Source organism: Cynocephalus volans, chromosome 5, assembly GCF_027409185.1.
Source record: "Cynocephalus volans isolate mCynVol1 chromosome 5, mCynVol1.pri, whole genome shotgun sequence".
NCBI classification, from domain to species: Eukaryota; Metazoa; Chordata; class Mammalia; order Dermoptera; family Cynocephalidae; genus Cynocephalus; species Cynocephalus volans.
Genome location: NC_084464.1, coordinates 115836103 through 115852696, shown reverse-complemented (window position 1 = coordinate 115852696; position 16594 = coordinate 115836103). Strand labels below are relative to the sequence as shown.

General features: G+C 39.5%; 1 protein-coding gene across 3 annotated transcripts in view; it reads left to right on the top strand.

Annotated features, from left to right (window-relative positions):
- Positions 1–15814, top strand: part of HS3ST5 (heparan sulfate-glucosamine 3-sulfotransferase 5) — a 164082-nt gene extending 148268 nt beyond the window's left edge. For all 3 annotated transcript variants that reach the window (XM_063097819.1, XM_063097817.1, XM_063097818.1), the window contains 2 exons: positions 10535–10673; positions 14464–15814. In XM_063097819.1, the coding sequence (XP_062953889.1) occupies positions 10567–10673; positions 14464–15397 (1041 nt within the window). In that variant the 5' untranslated portion in view covers positions 10535–10566 and the 3' untranslated portion in view covers positions 15398–15814. The remainder of the gene's footprint in view (positions 1–10534; positions 10674–14463) is intronic.
- The last annotated feature ends 780 nt before the right edge of the window (positions 15815–16594 follow it).

Here is a 16594-nt window from a genome sequence, read left to right as displayed (position 1 = left end):
GAAAAGGAAGTGACATACAGAAATGACCTGATTGGTTGAAGTTGGCATTTGCCTTATATGGTCATGTTTTGGCAGAATTCAGCCTCTGATTGGCTGAGACTCAGATGCTTGATTACAAGATTATAGTCTTCAGGTAGGTTACAGTCTGTTTACACATGAAGTTGAGTTACATTTCACTACATATGGAGAGCCTTCTTTAGGTCAAACTCAAAACATGTATGGAGGCAGTTTTAGGCCAAACTTGATTCAGTGTGTTCCAGTTAAAACATGCCTGATGCTCAAGCTGAGGTGGCCTCTCAGCCCTCTCTTAAGTGCTTCAACCAGATGGATGCTTTTTTTTTTTTTTTAATCAATAGTGTCAAAATCTGATGGAGCCCTCTGGCCCTGAAAGGAAGATCTAAGATTCGGAGGAAAAATGTGTCTCTGGCAATAGAAAGAGAAAAGTTTTGAAGCATGTTAATAATACTAATTTTAATACTGAAACTTAAGAAAATTTTAGCCTGCCCAAGAATGTGAGACTTTTAGTATCATTTTGAATACAAACTAATTATAAATTGTTTTATAGATTTATTAAATATTTATAAGGTTTTCTAAGGTAGTTAGCTATACTTTCCTTTTGCTCTCTGTGTTACTTAGGAATAATAGCTCAGCATTCTTTTCTTTCTAAGTTGTCTTATTTAGAGCACACAGTCAGTGGCAGGAGTGTAGGGGGGAAATGGAGAAGACAGAAAAGCTGGGGAAAAAGACAGGAACCTAGAAAAGACAAAATAGAAAAGGATCACAGGGGCCTCAGAAATGAAAATGGCCACTGTAAAAAGGCAGCAGATTGGAGGAGGATGCTAAAAAGAGAAGGAAGGTGCGAGGCAGGCCCACCTTTCCCCCCAAGAGCACTTGGCACCACACTGCACATTTGGTGGGTACTTGGGAAAGACCTGGTTAATGAATGTACAAAAGAAAAATTAATGGGACGTAATGAGTGGTGTGCTGGTAAATATATAACCAGTTCTTGGGGGAGGAGGATGGCTTGTACTGTTTGTCAATTTCTGTTGCATAAACCCTCCCTCCACGGCCAGTGTATTAGTCCATTTTGTGTTGCTTATAACAAAAAATACACCAAACTGAGTGATTTATAAAGAAAAGGAAATTTATTGCTTACAGTTTCTGAAGCTGGGTAGTCCAAACTCCATCTGGTGGCGGCAACAGTGACCCAGGAGTCTCATGTTGCAAGACGGTGGAAATAAAGAAAGCCGAGAGAGCCCAGGGAGAGAAAGACAGACTCTCCTCTTCTTTTAAAGACCTCAGAACCATGCCCCTGACCACCATTATTCATCCATTCATTACAGCACGGTCCTATAATCTAATCACCTCTTCAAGGCCCCACCTTTCAATTACTATAACAGGATTTCCTGCCCTCAGCAGTTACAGTGGCGATTAAACTTCAGTGAGGTTGGGGGAGGCATCTAGCCTACAGCAGCCAGTTTTAAGCTACCAATATGAATTGACTGAATGTGGAATTTTAAGCTACCAAGATGAATTCACTGAACATGGACTTTGGAAGAGATGAGTAATATCACCACCGTACAGATGCAATGGACTTAAATAACCTCAAGAGCATACATAATAGTAAAATATAGTCACATAATTAGGAAATAATGAGTTTTTAATATTTATTACTTTTGTTTTAATTTATTTAGTTATAAATGTATATCATATAGTTTACAATAATGACTTTGACAACTGGATTATAAAAAAGGAGCCAGCTCTAGCATTTCAATGGGTGGTCATCACCACATGCCTCTCCATTCATGTAAGGACGTTGAAAGAGCTTTTTAGATTTTTCCTTTCTTTAAAGGAACTCAGAAAAGTAAAGTAAAATAAGAGACAGGATAAGAAATTTCATAAGAATATTTTCTCCTTCAGCATTTGTTGCCAAAGGATTATTTTTTATATCCAGCTCATCGGAATTTACGAGTTGAAAGTTTAAGAAAAATATGAGGGATATATCTATTTCTCCCAGTAAAATATATAACATTTCAACTTTATTTGAACTTAATAGGAGCGCAGAGTGGTACAATATAGAAGGCCCAACCCCAGATGTAGTAGTTTGAAACTTTCAGCAGGGCATTTCCACCTTCTTAGGCTTCTGGGACAAGAAAGCCCACTGCCCCACATCTATCACAGGGCTGTGTGGGCATCAGGTGGGGGAGTTCTAACATACTGCAATGTTGCTATCTGCCATTTATTTTCAAATGGTTTAGTAGAAATAATGTGCATTTATATAGAGAAAGATAAAGAAAATATGGTAAAACATTAACAATCGGTGAATCTATGTGAAAGATATATGTCTATTCCATTTTTTTCAATATAAAAGGGGAAAAATAAGTTCATTTATACACATATAGCACTTAGTAAACCTGTAAAGCACTATGCAAATATAAAGTACTACGATTTAGTTAAAGAGATGTAGTATCCAGATGCCATAGCTATTAGGATATTCACAGTTCATTCTATCTAACTGATTCAATCATTCAGCAATTATTCAATCATTATTTACTGAGCATCTGTGACCCAAACTGCTGGTGATATTTCAATAACGAATAAGACAGCCTCCTTAATCTCATGCAATTTACAGTCTAGTTAGAGGGACATACAAGTAAGCAGACAATTCCAGTTTGGTTTAAAGAGAATTAAATAGAAGATGCTGTGGTGACACACATCTAAGCCAGCCCTAGATGATCAAGAAAGACTTTACCAAAGCACCTAAGATGAGAATCTAAGATCTCCAGGATAGGAATCAAACCAAGGCCTGAGAGTTGGGGGAAGGAAGCACTAGTAGATGTGGCTGGCATTTACTTTGTGTTACTATGTGCCAAACAATACATGTTCATGTACTCCTCACAGCAGTGCTGTGGGGCAGGCAGGCTATTGGTATCCCATTTTACAGACCTGATAAAGGAGGCACACAGTTGGTGTTTTTCAGCCTATGGAAACCTTACGAAGAAAGGCCCGGAAGGAAAACTGACCATAGCCTATTCAAAAGAACTGCAAGTTGTCTATGTGCTGAAGTTTGTATGTGTAGATATTGGGGGTTATGTGGAGTTGCAATGGAAATAAGTAAAGGGTCTTTTAAAACCTTGTGGATGATAGGGTCCCATTAAAGTTGTGTTAAGCCTGGAGGCAATATGATCAAATTTCCATTTGGAAAAACCTCTCTGGCATCAGTATGGAGAATAAATTGAGGCAGAAACAAAACTATTAGTGAGAAGACCACTTAGGAGTCCATAATAGTCTAAGAGAGACAGTGGCCCAAACCAGGGAAGTCACAAATGACTGCTGAAAAGTAGGTGGATTCTAATGACACTGGAGGCAGAATCTTACCAGCTGACTGGACATGGGGGGTAGAGTAGAGCCAAGAATGATAAGGTTTCTGGCTTCGGCAACCTGGTGGGCAGATGGGAAACCATTCACGGAGATACTGAAGAGCTGTGGGCAGGGGAGGATGTGGATGGGGGTTAATAAGAAGGCAAGAAACAGATTTAACCAAGATCTTATAGAGATTGGCACATAGGAATCTGAGTCAGTGATAAGTGGCAGTCAAACCCAATGTTATTTTGATCGTCTACTATAAAATCTTTCAAAGGGAAAGGTAGTTCTTGAATTATGGGGAGACGAAATGGGGAACCTGTGATTCTGGTCAGTTTTAATTATAAATGGTATGATGAACATGAAAAATACTTTGTAAACTATGAAAACATTACCTTTCATTATTATTCATTACTTAATCATTATTATTATTATCATCATTACTTACTAATATTTTCTCCCTTCTTTCATCAGGTTCAAACCACCCAAATGGTCCCCTTTACCTGCCCTTCCATGGAAACAGTTTTCCTCCTTTACTCTTCTTTTTTCACCTCCCTATCCTCTTCCTCAAGATTTAAAGGCAGGTAATTTGGTTGGAGTTAAGGGATTTTTGTCCACTCTCATCAATCACTGAATAGGTATTGATTAAGATTCTCCCAGGTGAGCATTCATGGCTCTATGAGTGGCATTGCCATCAAGGGGCCACATTCTTTGGGGTCAGATAATTCTGAATTTAAATCCTCTGTTTTCATTTACCAGCCCTTGGGTAAATAACATGCTAATTACTTGTTCAGTTTCCATCAAAAAATAAAATGGACAATACTTCACAGGTCTGTTGTATAACATGACATAGTAAATGTAAAAAATAGAAATAGAGAGTCTAGTATAAATGTAGTTCCTGTTCATGTCATAAGGCTGTTGCCCAGGATAAATAAGCTAATACTCAAAAGAGGGTTAAGATTTCCTTGGAATAATTCTGTTGTATAAGTTCAGTCATTTTTAATGAACTTCTCTGCCATCGTTTCTGTTATGATTTTTACTAGTACCAGGGGCTTGCAGTAACCATGTCTACAAACATTGAGCACCACTTAAACATATCTTTATTATTATTATTTTAGAATCCCTTTATTTCTTTGTTTCAGCTTGGGAATCATTTCTTTGCTTAGTGCTGCTTTAGAGAAACAGCCAGATGTCTCTACAGTTTGTCGTTTCTGGCCACGTACTCTGTTATTTAGATACTCTGCTTTGTGCAGCTGAGATACCGTGTCTGTTAAAGCTTTAGTAGTCTGAAGAAACTATAATTGTGCTGTTCTTGCCACACAAATGAAAGGCACTGAGTGATTAAAAACTGAAGATGAGGGAGGGCTTAAATCTCGTTGTAGGTTTTTAAGCTTTTTATATATAAAAAGAAATAATAAACTTTAATTCTATTCAAATTGCCTATTACTAGTATGATTGCTCTGATGAGAGATTATTAAAATATCCATGAAAGCTGGCAGAGCTAAAGGGAAGAGACTTTGGGCTTGGAGAAAAAGTTAATCTTTTACCCAATTTAACAGCCTTGTCCATAAGGATTGGATGGTGTGGCTTCTCTTTGTCTTATATTCCTAGACCAAAAGCAACAATCCCATCCCCAGCTTTTCAGACACCACCCTGGGCAGACTCTTGAGCACTTCATGATGTTACAGAAAACCAAAGTGGCATCTTGAGTGTTAAATTAACCAGGTACTTTTGGTTTTCAATGAGAAAAATTTCTTCAGGGGCTGCTGTGATATCTTAACATGTGGTCTGAGGCTAGTTACAAAACAGAATGAGATTTCACTTCCTGTTTTCCTGAGAGCCTCGTTAGAAACTGCAGGCTTGGCCTCCTCATTTCTCAAAAATTCCAAGAGATTTCAGATGGACAAGAGAAGTATTGACTTTGTGTGTATGTGTGTGTACACTGTCTTGCTTTGAACAGAAAATATAGCATTAATATTCTAATATTTAACAGCAGTTTCCATTAAAAGTTATTTATTCTTAAAAACAGACATATTTTTTATAATCCAATTATACTATTCATGAAAACTGCATTTATTTTATTCTTTTCCTCTTTAAAATGCATTGCAAGAATTAATTTATCTCCCACTTGAGGATATTAATTATGCTCTATTTTCATAAAGTGCCCAATGTTCACAAAGACCTATCTTACTCTGTTTTACTCAATGCTCATGTCATAACAACGCTGCGAGACCGACACTATTCTCTTAATTTTACAGATGAGAAAAAGAAAAGTCAGTACGTTTCCATTACAAAACTAAAAAATGTGACTTGAGTTCTTTTGACTACCAATCCAGTGGCCTTTGCACTTCACCGTGGATGACTCACTCATATTTGTCGAGATGTCAAATGAAAATTTTAGTTCTCTTCAGCCTCACAGTAGACATGAAGGTACTTTGGAGGGTGTAATGGGCCTCCCATAACTCGAGGAGGCAGTGTGCTGTGGGTTGAATGTGTCCCCAAAAGTTTATGTACTGGAAGCTTGACCCCATTGTAGTAGTGCCTAAAGTGTGGGAAATCCAACTACAGTATTTGAAAGTTGAGGCCTTTAAGAGGTGATTAGACTGTGAGGACTGTGCCCACGTGAATGGATTGATCTATTCATAGAGTAATGGATGTGATTCTGATGGCTATAAAAGGAGAGCAAGTGAGAAAGTTAACTTGCTCAGCCCATTCTCGCTAGTGACATCCTTTTCACTACAGGACCCTGTAGAGAGTTCCCACTAAGAAGAAAACCCTCACCAAATGTGTTCCCTGAACCTTGAACTTCCTAGCCTCCAAAAATCATAAGAAGTAAATTTCATTCCTGTATAAATTACCCAGTTTCAGGTATTCTGTTGTAAGCAACAGAAACAGACTAATACACAGCATAAGGAGTTAGGCCTGCCCTGCAAACAAAAGGCTGAAGAAATTAGGTCTCCCAAAGAGATGAAACCCCAGTGGGCATTTTTAAGGCATTTCAGGCACAGAGAAGCTGAACTGACAGTACTAGCTTATCCCACAGAGCAAAAGCTCTACGGTAGTAATTGGATTTATCATAAAGGGAGAGTCTGTAGGTGGTGTGTTGGGGCCTTTGAGACTGAAAGATCCTCAGAAAAAATAACAACCTTGTATTCAGTCAGGTTTAATAGCCTAATGTACAGCAGATGACATATTCACTGCAGGAGGCAGCTGATAGCCCTGTTGTGATCGTATCCTAAATCTTGGACCACTTCCTCAGTAGCTTTCACATCCTTTGTCACTTTTCTCTTCTCGTTCCTGCCTGTTAACCTTGAGCAGAGTTCAACCATGAGGTCACTTCATAACTTTACTCATCACCTACATGCATGTGTCTTCCAAGTTTTATTCCCAAATCCAGCTGTTACTCTTTGGTCCTGTAATTATCTACATAATTGTATAACCCATTTCTACCCAATAATAGGAAGTACATATTGGGATTTTTTTCCCCCAAATCCACCAGGATCACCCTTCCTAGGAAGATTTTAATAGGATCCGGGATTTTTGAAGGAGCGGACTTAGGAAAGACATTCCAGGCCAGTGAGGAAGCTGACAAAAGCATAGACACGAGAGTGAAGTGAAAGCATATGAAGAGCATTAAAGAGGCCAACTGGACAGGCACATAGGCTGGTGTGGGTGACGAATAGGAGGGAAAGAGGCTGACTACCCACACTGGGTTCTCAGAAGGAAGGGTCTGGGCTTTCAACAGGAAAAGATTGGACCTGAGCCAGTGAACAACCGAGAACAGACGAGACAAAATAACTTAGATTAGCAAGATTAATCAGACAGTACAGGGCTGCAGGGAATGAACAGAGAGAACGTACCCAAACATTAAGAAATAAGGGAGGCACTAAGTGCCTGGACAGAACAAGGCAAGAAGAAATTAGGAGAAATAGTTCACTGACCTTCGTGACCAAAGAGAAAAAGATGGTAGAAAACAATATTACGTTTGGTGACTTTTATATTATATTATAAATGCAAGACTGGTATTATAAATGCAAGACTGATGCAGGCCCATTGAATTGCAATCTCTGAGAGTAGTACCAGGTGCGTATTTTCTAAAGGCTCTGCAAACTTGCCATAGAGGACCCCTGGCCAACGTAGCAAAGCTGACAGATTCTGGGCTCAGTACCTTTCAGTACTTCAGAGTCAGTCAGTCAGTAGTATTAGCCCATTGCATGGAGATGGTGGTAATACACACAGAAGGCAGCAGCTAACACTCATCAAACTCTTAATGAAATGCCTGACTGTGGTTCTGACTGCAAGAACAAGAGTTCAATGCAGGTGGGGGATGGCTGTCAACTGGAGCATCAGCTGGAGAAGATTTCATAGAGGAAGTATGACGTAGCCCAGATCTTAAAGAGTGGGTGGACTGTAGACTGACAGATGGACCAATGAGCTGGTGAAAGTGGAGGAAGCATTGTGCAGTATAGTTTTGAGCAAGAGGGTGGGGGCACTACATTTAAATAGCAGAGGAGGCTATTTAACTTCCCCAGCCTCCCTCTGAGTTGGTCCTCTGTATGAGATGGGTACCTTTGTTAAGACCATGGGGCAAGCACATTTTACCTTTATTTTATGCCCACCTCTCCATTTACAGCTGGCCCTCCTCAGCCACAGAATAGCTTATTCTCTCACAACCCTTGTCTGTGACTGCACATTCAATTCATTCACTCTAAGATACAGATGACACATAATCCTTTACATTAGTCTAGTCAGCTAATAAACCTCTGTGTAGTGATGTCACTTGTAGAACACTTATTTAACTCCTTCAGCACTGTGGAGTGGGGGTGCTGGAGACTGCCCTCATCTGACGGATCAGGAGAGAAAGGCCCAGAGAATCCAACCTCAAGATCACAGCATTACTAAGAGGAACATTTAATTGGGAGAACTGAACGCCATTTTCTTTTCTCCTGTCTGTTTGTATCTTGCTGCAGTATTTGCAATTCAACAGGGATCAGAGCCCTCTGCTCAAGGCATGTGGCTCTAACTGAGGACTTGGGACATCAGCCTGGAGATAGATTGATTCTCTCCCTGAAGCTCTGTTCACATTACATAGGTTACTGCCTTTACCTGACAGTTGTGTGATCACAGGCAGTGAGAAAAAACTGTGAGCTTCACTTTACCTGTCAAGGGAATAGAAATAACTCCATCTACTTCACAGGGCTTTTCTGAGAATTTCCTGAAATACCAGCTGGACAATGTCCTTGCCACATAGTAGGCCTCAGTAAACCTTGCTTTCTCTCCCCTTTCTCTTTCCCATTTTACCTACACAGAAGGCGAGCCCTGCTAAGTGAAAGTCACAGGCTCACCCAGTCTCCTGCAAATACCCTTCTTATTGACCCTTCTTTGCTTTTGCCCTTAGCCTTTTCTCTCTCCCCCTCAATCCCTGTGTCCAGCCACACCTGCCTTCCTCGCTTCTCAAACTAGCCAATCATTTCCCCTCCTCAGTCCCTTTGTGCATGCTGGTTCCTCTGCCCCATATCCACCTTGCCCTGCTCCTGTCTCCTTGCTCCTCCTCCTTCTAGTGTTGGCCCAAGTGTCACTTCTTCAGGAAGGACCAAAGGAGGTTCCTCCTGTTACTCTTTCTTGGGGCATCCTGTAACTTTCCTTTGTCAATTTTACAATTTGTAAGTATATATCCATACTGTACATAAGATTTACTGGCTCATATTTATTACAATTTCTAAGTGCATGTTAATCCTATATATAGGTTTATTGGCTTAATGTCTATCGTCTCCTCTAGACTGTGAACTCCCATGGGCAGGTCAGGAACCATGTCTGCTTAGTTGACCACTATTCTCCGTAGCACCCAACATAGAATCTGGCACCTAAGGCATATTCCATAAGTATTTGTTGACCGTGTGCTGTATAAATGCTGTTCTTATCTCTCCCTCTTAGGATGCCCTCCGACAGCCTCCTCACAAATTTATGTACTACATTCTACAAAAAAAAAGCATTCCCATGGAATACACATTCTCTCACCTTTTCCTTGATTTTCTTTCCCGAACATTTATTCATACATGGTCATTAATTCTGTTGTGTTCTTAGGTTGTTTCATGATTCCCTAATTACATTATCAGTTTTCAAAGGGGTAAAACTCTTTCAACATCTTTTTGGATTCTCCCATGAGCCTAGTATAATAGCTGAAAATGCTATGGGTGCTCAGCAATTTCTTGATAAATGAAAGAATAGATCAATCAATAATAGTTTAACCTTTTGCACACGGAAAATCTCCACAGGGCAAATATGGAGATACCATTGCAGCAAAACAGTTTCGAACTATGGCCTTGCTGTAGCTTCACTCTTCTTGGGTTTCTATTTTGAGTTTCAATAAGAAGCAAACAATCTTATCTTGAAAGGTAGATTGGGTTTATTTTTAATAAGAACAGCTGAATTGGGAGCTTGCATTTGTTTTCAAAATTTAATAACAGCACTAGTAAATTCCTGCACTCCACAGCAGCCTTCTTTCAGGTCTAAGAGAATAAAGCTTCCAGGTAAGCTTCTTTTGTGGTGTAAAAACAAGACCAATATCACCAACCTGCTTAAATTCATTGAGAGCCAGGAGAGGTCACATAGCAGGGGCATCTAGTGTATATGTTTTCAGAATCCAGGACTGGGCAGAGGACATGAAGGGAAACACCAGGTTCCTCGGAGCCACTGTCCTCAAACACGTGAGGTCCCAGTAGTTATCACTGATAACCTTGGTAAGTAAAAAAAATCACTATGATTTCAACCCCTTCTTCCATTCACAACTAAAACAAAACAAAACGAAAAACCTGTAAGTTAAATGTCATTGTTATGCCCAAAATTATTTACTGAATTGCAATTTATACACACACACGTTATATATGTTATAATATATGCATTTTAATTTACTTTGACAGTTATCTGGTAGGTTCTGGCTAGTTAGTATTTTCCCCCTAGATTTAGCATTTGATCTTGTAACATGGATCAGGAAAAGAAAGGTATGTTTTGCTAAATACTTGTTACACCATGAAAATTGTCAAGGTTGCTATGGGGTCTGTTCTTGATGCAGCATCACTTAATCACCTAGACCCCCCTCTGGTTGGCCTTGTGACAATCCACAGAGCCTATGAGATGACTGCTCATGAGTGCCTTCTCTCCTGTCTCTCAGGCTGCAGCAGTCCTGAAGGTTGATGGAGGGCCATGCTATTCAAACAGCAGGCGTGGCTGAGACAGAAGCTCCTGGTGCTGGGAAGCCTTGCTGTTGGGAGTCTCCTGTATCTAGTTGCCAGAGTTGGGAGCTTGGATAGGTGGGTGATTAAATATATCCTTATGCCCATATGACATTAAGTGTTTCTTGATTTGAACTTTCTTAGGACATAATTGTAAATCTATCCAATTGTTTTCCTCCCTCAAAATTCCTAAGGAACATGCTTTTCTGCAGTATTGATTTTGATTTATTGAGCCTTTAAAAGAAAGAGATCCAAGTTGCTCAAACTAAGGTGTTCCTCAAGATCCATGTGTATTCTGTGTGCGCTGACACTTGTTTTTAGAGAAGAGATGAAGCTGTGTACAGTAAAGATGTCATTTACTAGAGCTCAATGTGGTCTGCATGGATCTGGTGTTGACCTCCAGGCATAGCGAAACAGTGATGATATATCTATGTATCTTCATTTTGAAATTTATGAGTGGACAATTAATGTGCTATCAGGAGCATTAAAATTATGTATGAGCCTGTTAAGGAGCTCATCAAGTTTGCAATCCATTGCCCTGGAAAGATGGCTGCAGGCGTGGGGAGTTTTAGCTATGTTAATTAGCCCTGGTTTTCAGGAGCTGAACGTACCAGGTACCAGACGAGGAGGCTGTCTCTCAGAGTAATTGCCCAGAAAGCAATGGAAAATCCACAGAGAGGAAATTACAGAACTATGATTTGGCTCTAAATAGGCAAACACTTGAGAGGTACTGGACCTGCAGAAGTCCCAGCAATATGAGCCAGCTTCACATTAAATGCTTCTGGACTGTTCTGAATCCAGTATGATTGGCAAGGACAGAGAAGTTAATTTCTGAAATATGAAGGTTCTTTCATCGCCCTTTAAAATTAATTCTTGCACTAGAAAGAATGAAGGATGTTCTGCAAGCATTTAATTCCTATTGTCAGTAAACATGCAGCTACACTTTAAATGAAAATATCTTCCTTTCAGTTTTCCTTTTCCTTCCGAAACTTAAACTAATCTACGGACATTCCCACTAGGGTATTTTAAAATACTATAGCAATGGTCCTTGTTTTCCTTCGGTCAATATCAATTTTGACTGGTAAAGTGAACCCCTTTAATGCTTTTCAATTCAAAATTCCTCAGTAAACGTCCCACTCACTAGTTAGTTGTGACCCATGGGAAAAGTGTAATGGAGAGCTTATCACTGACCTTAAGTAGTTTCCTAAAGTAGCACTTAGTTATTAGCAGAAAAAACTTGAAGTGGTACCACTGTCCTGTGTCCAAAATGGAACTTTTATGTCAAGTTCTTCCCAATACCTCTAATTAGCTTCCAATGATTTACTTTTTATTTAGTAATTGATCTGATGATCATTAACACATTAGTTATTTAGCTGATGATTCTTTTCATTTTTAACCCCATCTCTAATGGGGTAGCTTTTATAAGGAATTAGAGTGCTTGATGGGCTCTCTCAAAACCTCTCACATTAGAGTTTGAGCAGCTTGTGTCTGAAATTGTCTGGTGCTTACTTCAGCCCATCGTTTAGTTACTGAAGACCTGCTCTCTAGGAGGGAGGCTGAAGTTACTTCTACTGTCCCTTCCAATACTAAAATTCTATGTTTTTAGTCTGCGGCCCATGCCCAGAACCAACTCTTCAGGAAGTGGGGAATAATGTGATATTTTCTTCTATCCTCACATTCTATCTTGAGTTAGGGAGTCCAAAAAGCAATTGTTCTGTGGGGTATGATCTCCCAGAGTAGAAGGTAGAAAGAGGAAGGAAATGAAGGGAGAAAATGGCCCTTTCTAGAGGTAGGGAAATTCCATTTCAGCTCAAACAGGGCACAGACAGACTATCCATGTCACCCTCTGGCAGCCAGGGTTCCTTTTTTTTTTTTTTTAAGATGACCAGTAAGGGGATCTTAACCCTTGACTTGGTGTTGTCAGCACCACGCTCTCCCAAGTGAGCTAACCAGCCATCCCTATATAGGGATCCGAACCCGTGGCCTTGGTGTTATCAGCACCACACTCTCCCAAGTGAGCCACAGGCTGGCCCTGGCAGCCAGAGTTCTAAGAGAGAGTTAAGTCGTACAGAAAAGGATTCAAGTGACTATTTCCTCAGTTCTTCCAAGGATGGTACTAGCATCATTCTAGATGCTTAGGAGAGAAGTTCATCAACGGGTGCCTTGGGCAATTAGGGTTTAATTCTTAATGAGAACCCAAGAAGAGCTGAAAGATGATTTTGTGTTATCCCAATCAATGTCACAATTGAAAAAATCTTTGGAAAAAAAAAAGAAAGAAAACATCTTTGGCTATGTATCTGATGATAATTTTATATCTTCCATGTAGAGCCCTAGCATATTAATCCCATTAACAAATTTATTAAACCAAAATTCATGTTTCTCTAAAATATTGTGTGGTAAACCCTATTTTTAAAAATAGTTTCTATATTTTCATATTTTCCGCAATAAGCATGAGTTGTTTTAAACATTATGAAAGAACAAACACCACAAAAAGTAATATATGTTTAAATTTTTCCTTAAGCATTGTGATAGCTGTTTAAACAGACCAAGACCATTCCCCTTAGTTCTGCAGAATAGGCTGGGCATGACCTGGAGATAGTTTCCATCTCAGAAAACAAATAAGATGCAGTAAGGTACCTTGAAAGAAGCATGCGACAGCCTCATTGCCACAGAGAGGGAGACACTGACCCCAAATTATTAACATAACTGGAAATTTCCAGTTGGAGAAATTGGTTTAACAGCTATTTTGACTAATATTATCCTCTTTTACCAAGAAGGCTAAATGCCTTCCCAGATCAATTTAAGGAAATTATAATGAGTTTCAATTGAGTTTCAGACTATACCAAAAAGGAAACTCAATTTTCTACCATGTATATTAGCCAGGCCAAATTAAATAGTCACCAATCTGATATCATTATGACTCTTACCACATCTTTCTCTCTGAGATGAGCAGAGGTGGTTTTTCATTATTCCGGAAAATAGTAATAATAATATTCAGGAAGTGGAAGTTCTCCTTTCTGTCTCCATCAATTGCATTCCTTCTTTTATGAGCTCGAGTCCCTGATTTAAATGGTCTTGGCAATGAGAACCTGAGGTTTCTGGCCCCATCAAGACCTTGGTGATTTCTGGTGCCAGGTGTGGTAGATGATATACAGTCCTTGCTGATGGCAATTGGGTTTGTTCCTACATTCAGCAAAGTGAGAACATAATCCTGACCTCATTAGACAGAAAGAGAAAGAGGCAGGAGAATTATAGTACTCTTCTAGCTATCCCCAAGGTCAAGGGCAAAAATTTTCATAGAATGAAAAGCTCAGCAAGTGCCAAGATTGGAATTTTGCAGGTTGATGATGCAAATAGCTGAGGGCAGAGATTGAGACCCCTTTTTAGATTATATCTCAAAGATTTTAAAGAGCTATATGAATGCTGCTGAGCTGTAAGAAAATAATATGTGAAACTGGAAACACATGGCCTTCTAGCTGCCCTTCAGCCTCCCAGCTGAAGATTATAATCCCCTGCATTTCACATTTTCTAAATGATTTTAACTGGTGAGCTGTTAAAAAGCTATTAGTATGGCTGGTGTCACTTGTCTATCCTGTGCTGTGAACATAAGTACATGCCGTAGTCAATTAAGTGCTTGGTGAATAAAAATTTTAAGGAGCACTAATAAAAAAATGCCATCAATTATGTGTGCTCCATATAATACAGGGTGGCTTAAAATAAATTTCCCAAACATATGTTCATTATGGATTGCAGCAGGCTGGGAACCAGTGGTTTTACTTATGCATTTAAAGTCAGTCTGATCAGGGAACCAGAAAAGTGAGAATTTAGTTGCAATGAGCTCCTTAAAGTGTCTGTCTGTTGCTTGCAGGCTACAACCCATTTGCCCCATTGAAGGCCGATTTGGTGGAACCCACAGTCAGGCTGAATTCCCACTCCGCGCCCTGCAGTTTAAGCGTGGCCTGCTGCACGAGTTCCGGAAGGGCAACGCTTCCAAAGAGCAGGTTCATCTCCATGACCTGGTCCAGCAGCTCCCCAAGGCCATTATCATCGGGGTGAGGAAAGGAGGCACGAGGGCCCTGCTTGAGATGCTGAACCTCCATCCGGCAGTGGTCAAAGCTTCTCAAGAAATCCACTTTTTTGATAATGATGAGAATTATGCCAAGGGCATTGAGTGGTATAGGAAAAAGATGCCTTTTTCCTACCCTCAGCAAATCACAATTGAAAAAAGCCCAGCATATTTTATCACAGAGGAGGTTCCAGAAAGGATTTACAAAATGAACTCATCCATCAAGTTGTTGATCATTGTCAGGGAACCCACCACAAGAGCTATTTCTGATTATACTCAGGTGCTAGAGGGGAAGGAGAGGAAGAACAAAACTTACTACAAGTTTGAGAAACTGGCTATAGACCCTAATACCTGCGAAGTGAACACAAAATACAAGGCAGTAAGAACCAGCATCTATACCAAACATCTGGAAAGGTGGTTGAAGTACTTTCCAATTGAGCAATTTCACGTTGTCGATGGAGACCGCCTCATCACAGAACCTCTGCCAGAACTTCAGCTCGTGGAGAAGTTCCTAAATCTTCCTCCAAGGATAAGTCAATACAATTTATATTTCAATGCTACCAGAGGGTTTTACTGCTTGCGATTTAACATTATCTTTAATAAGTGCCTGGCAGGCAGCAAGGGCCGCATTCATCCAGAGGTGGACCCCTCTGTCATTACCAAATTGCGCAAATTCTTTCACCCTTTCAATCAAAAATTTTACCAGATCACTGGCAGAACATTGAACTGGCCCTAAAATAATATGTCATACAACACTATGTGTTGTGCCTGGAGACACACAATGCCTCCTCTAGATTAAAATATGCACTTTTCCTAGACACAGCTATCCAAGTCATTTTTCCATGTATACTTGTACATACTCAGTGTGTGACCAAATATAAGATCAGTTCTTTTTCTAGTGAATATTTACAAAAAACAATTGCTGTCTGCTTAGTTGCATCTCTTAAGCTATTTACAAAAAAGGGTTGTTGGTACTGGGGAAAATTGACTGCAGCTATTCTCAAAGAGTTAGTCTTCCTCTGATTCAAAATTTGTCACCCGCCATTTTCATAGATTTAAGCCAAAAGATGAATGTGTGAAAATGTACCAATGGCTGTGAAGCTTCAGGAAGTAGAGGATTCAGTTATGCATTTTTTTTTTCCTAAAGGAAAGCTGGCTCTTTAATTCAGATCCTGAATTGGTGCCATGAAAACAGAAAATGCTATTTTTCTATTATTTTAAAGAATGTCTTTTTTCATAAAATTGACATTGTTCCAAAGTTCACGTGCTGACTTGGCACTATTGTTTTTTCGTATGGACCATGGTTTCACTTGTAGCATGTCAATCACGCATTGGAAAGTCAAGTCCTTTTACTTCCATGTTTTATGTCAACAAAGAGAAATGTCGTGTACAAAGTGTATATTGCTATAAATACTGGTTTCACACTAAGTAATTCTATTTTGTAAACTGAATATGGCTATTTAATTTATTGTGAAAATTAAATTTATTGTGGTATTTAAAAATGGAATGGATTAAAAAAGTACTCTATGTGAATTTTTTTTTTTTTTTTTACTCACTTTGTTTTATGGGCCCCCTGCTGGTTTCCAAAATGGAAGCCGTTTATGTGCACATGAGAGCACTTGGAAAGATGTGCTTCTCCACTGGATTTCTATACCCTTGTGAAAATGTATTTATGAAGTGAGGTTGAGTATATTAAAAAAAAAAAAGTCTCAACCATCTGGAAATCAAGTATAAAAGCCGCCTCCAAGAACCCTAGGTGCTGCTCTGCTACAACTTTGTAACGAGTAATTGACTGGCAGTTGCTGCTGTGCTTGAAGAGAGACAAGGAATCAAGATATAGAAGAATCTCAGTTTTATTTGAATCTCTAATCAGAGTCAGACTAGTAGAAAAATTAAATAAAATAAGATTAGAAAACTTGTGTGGCCTCTTTAC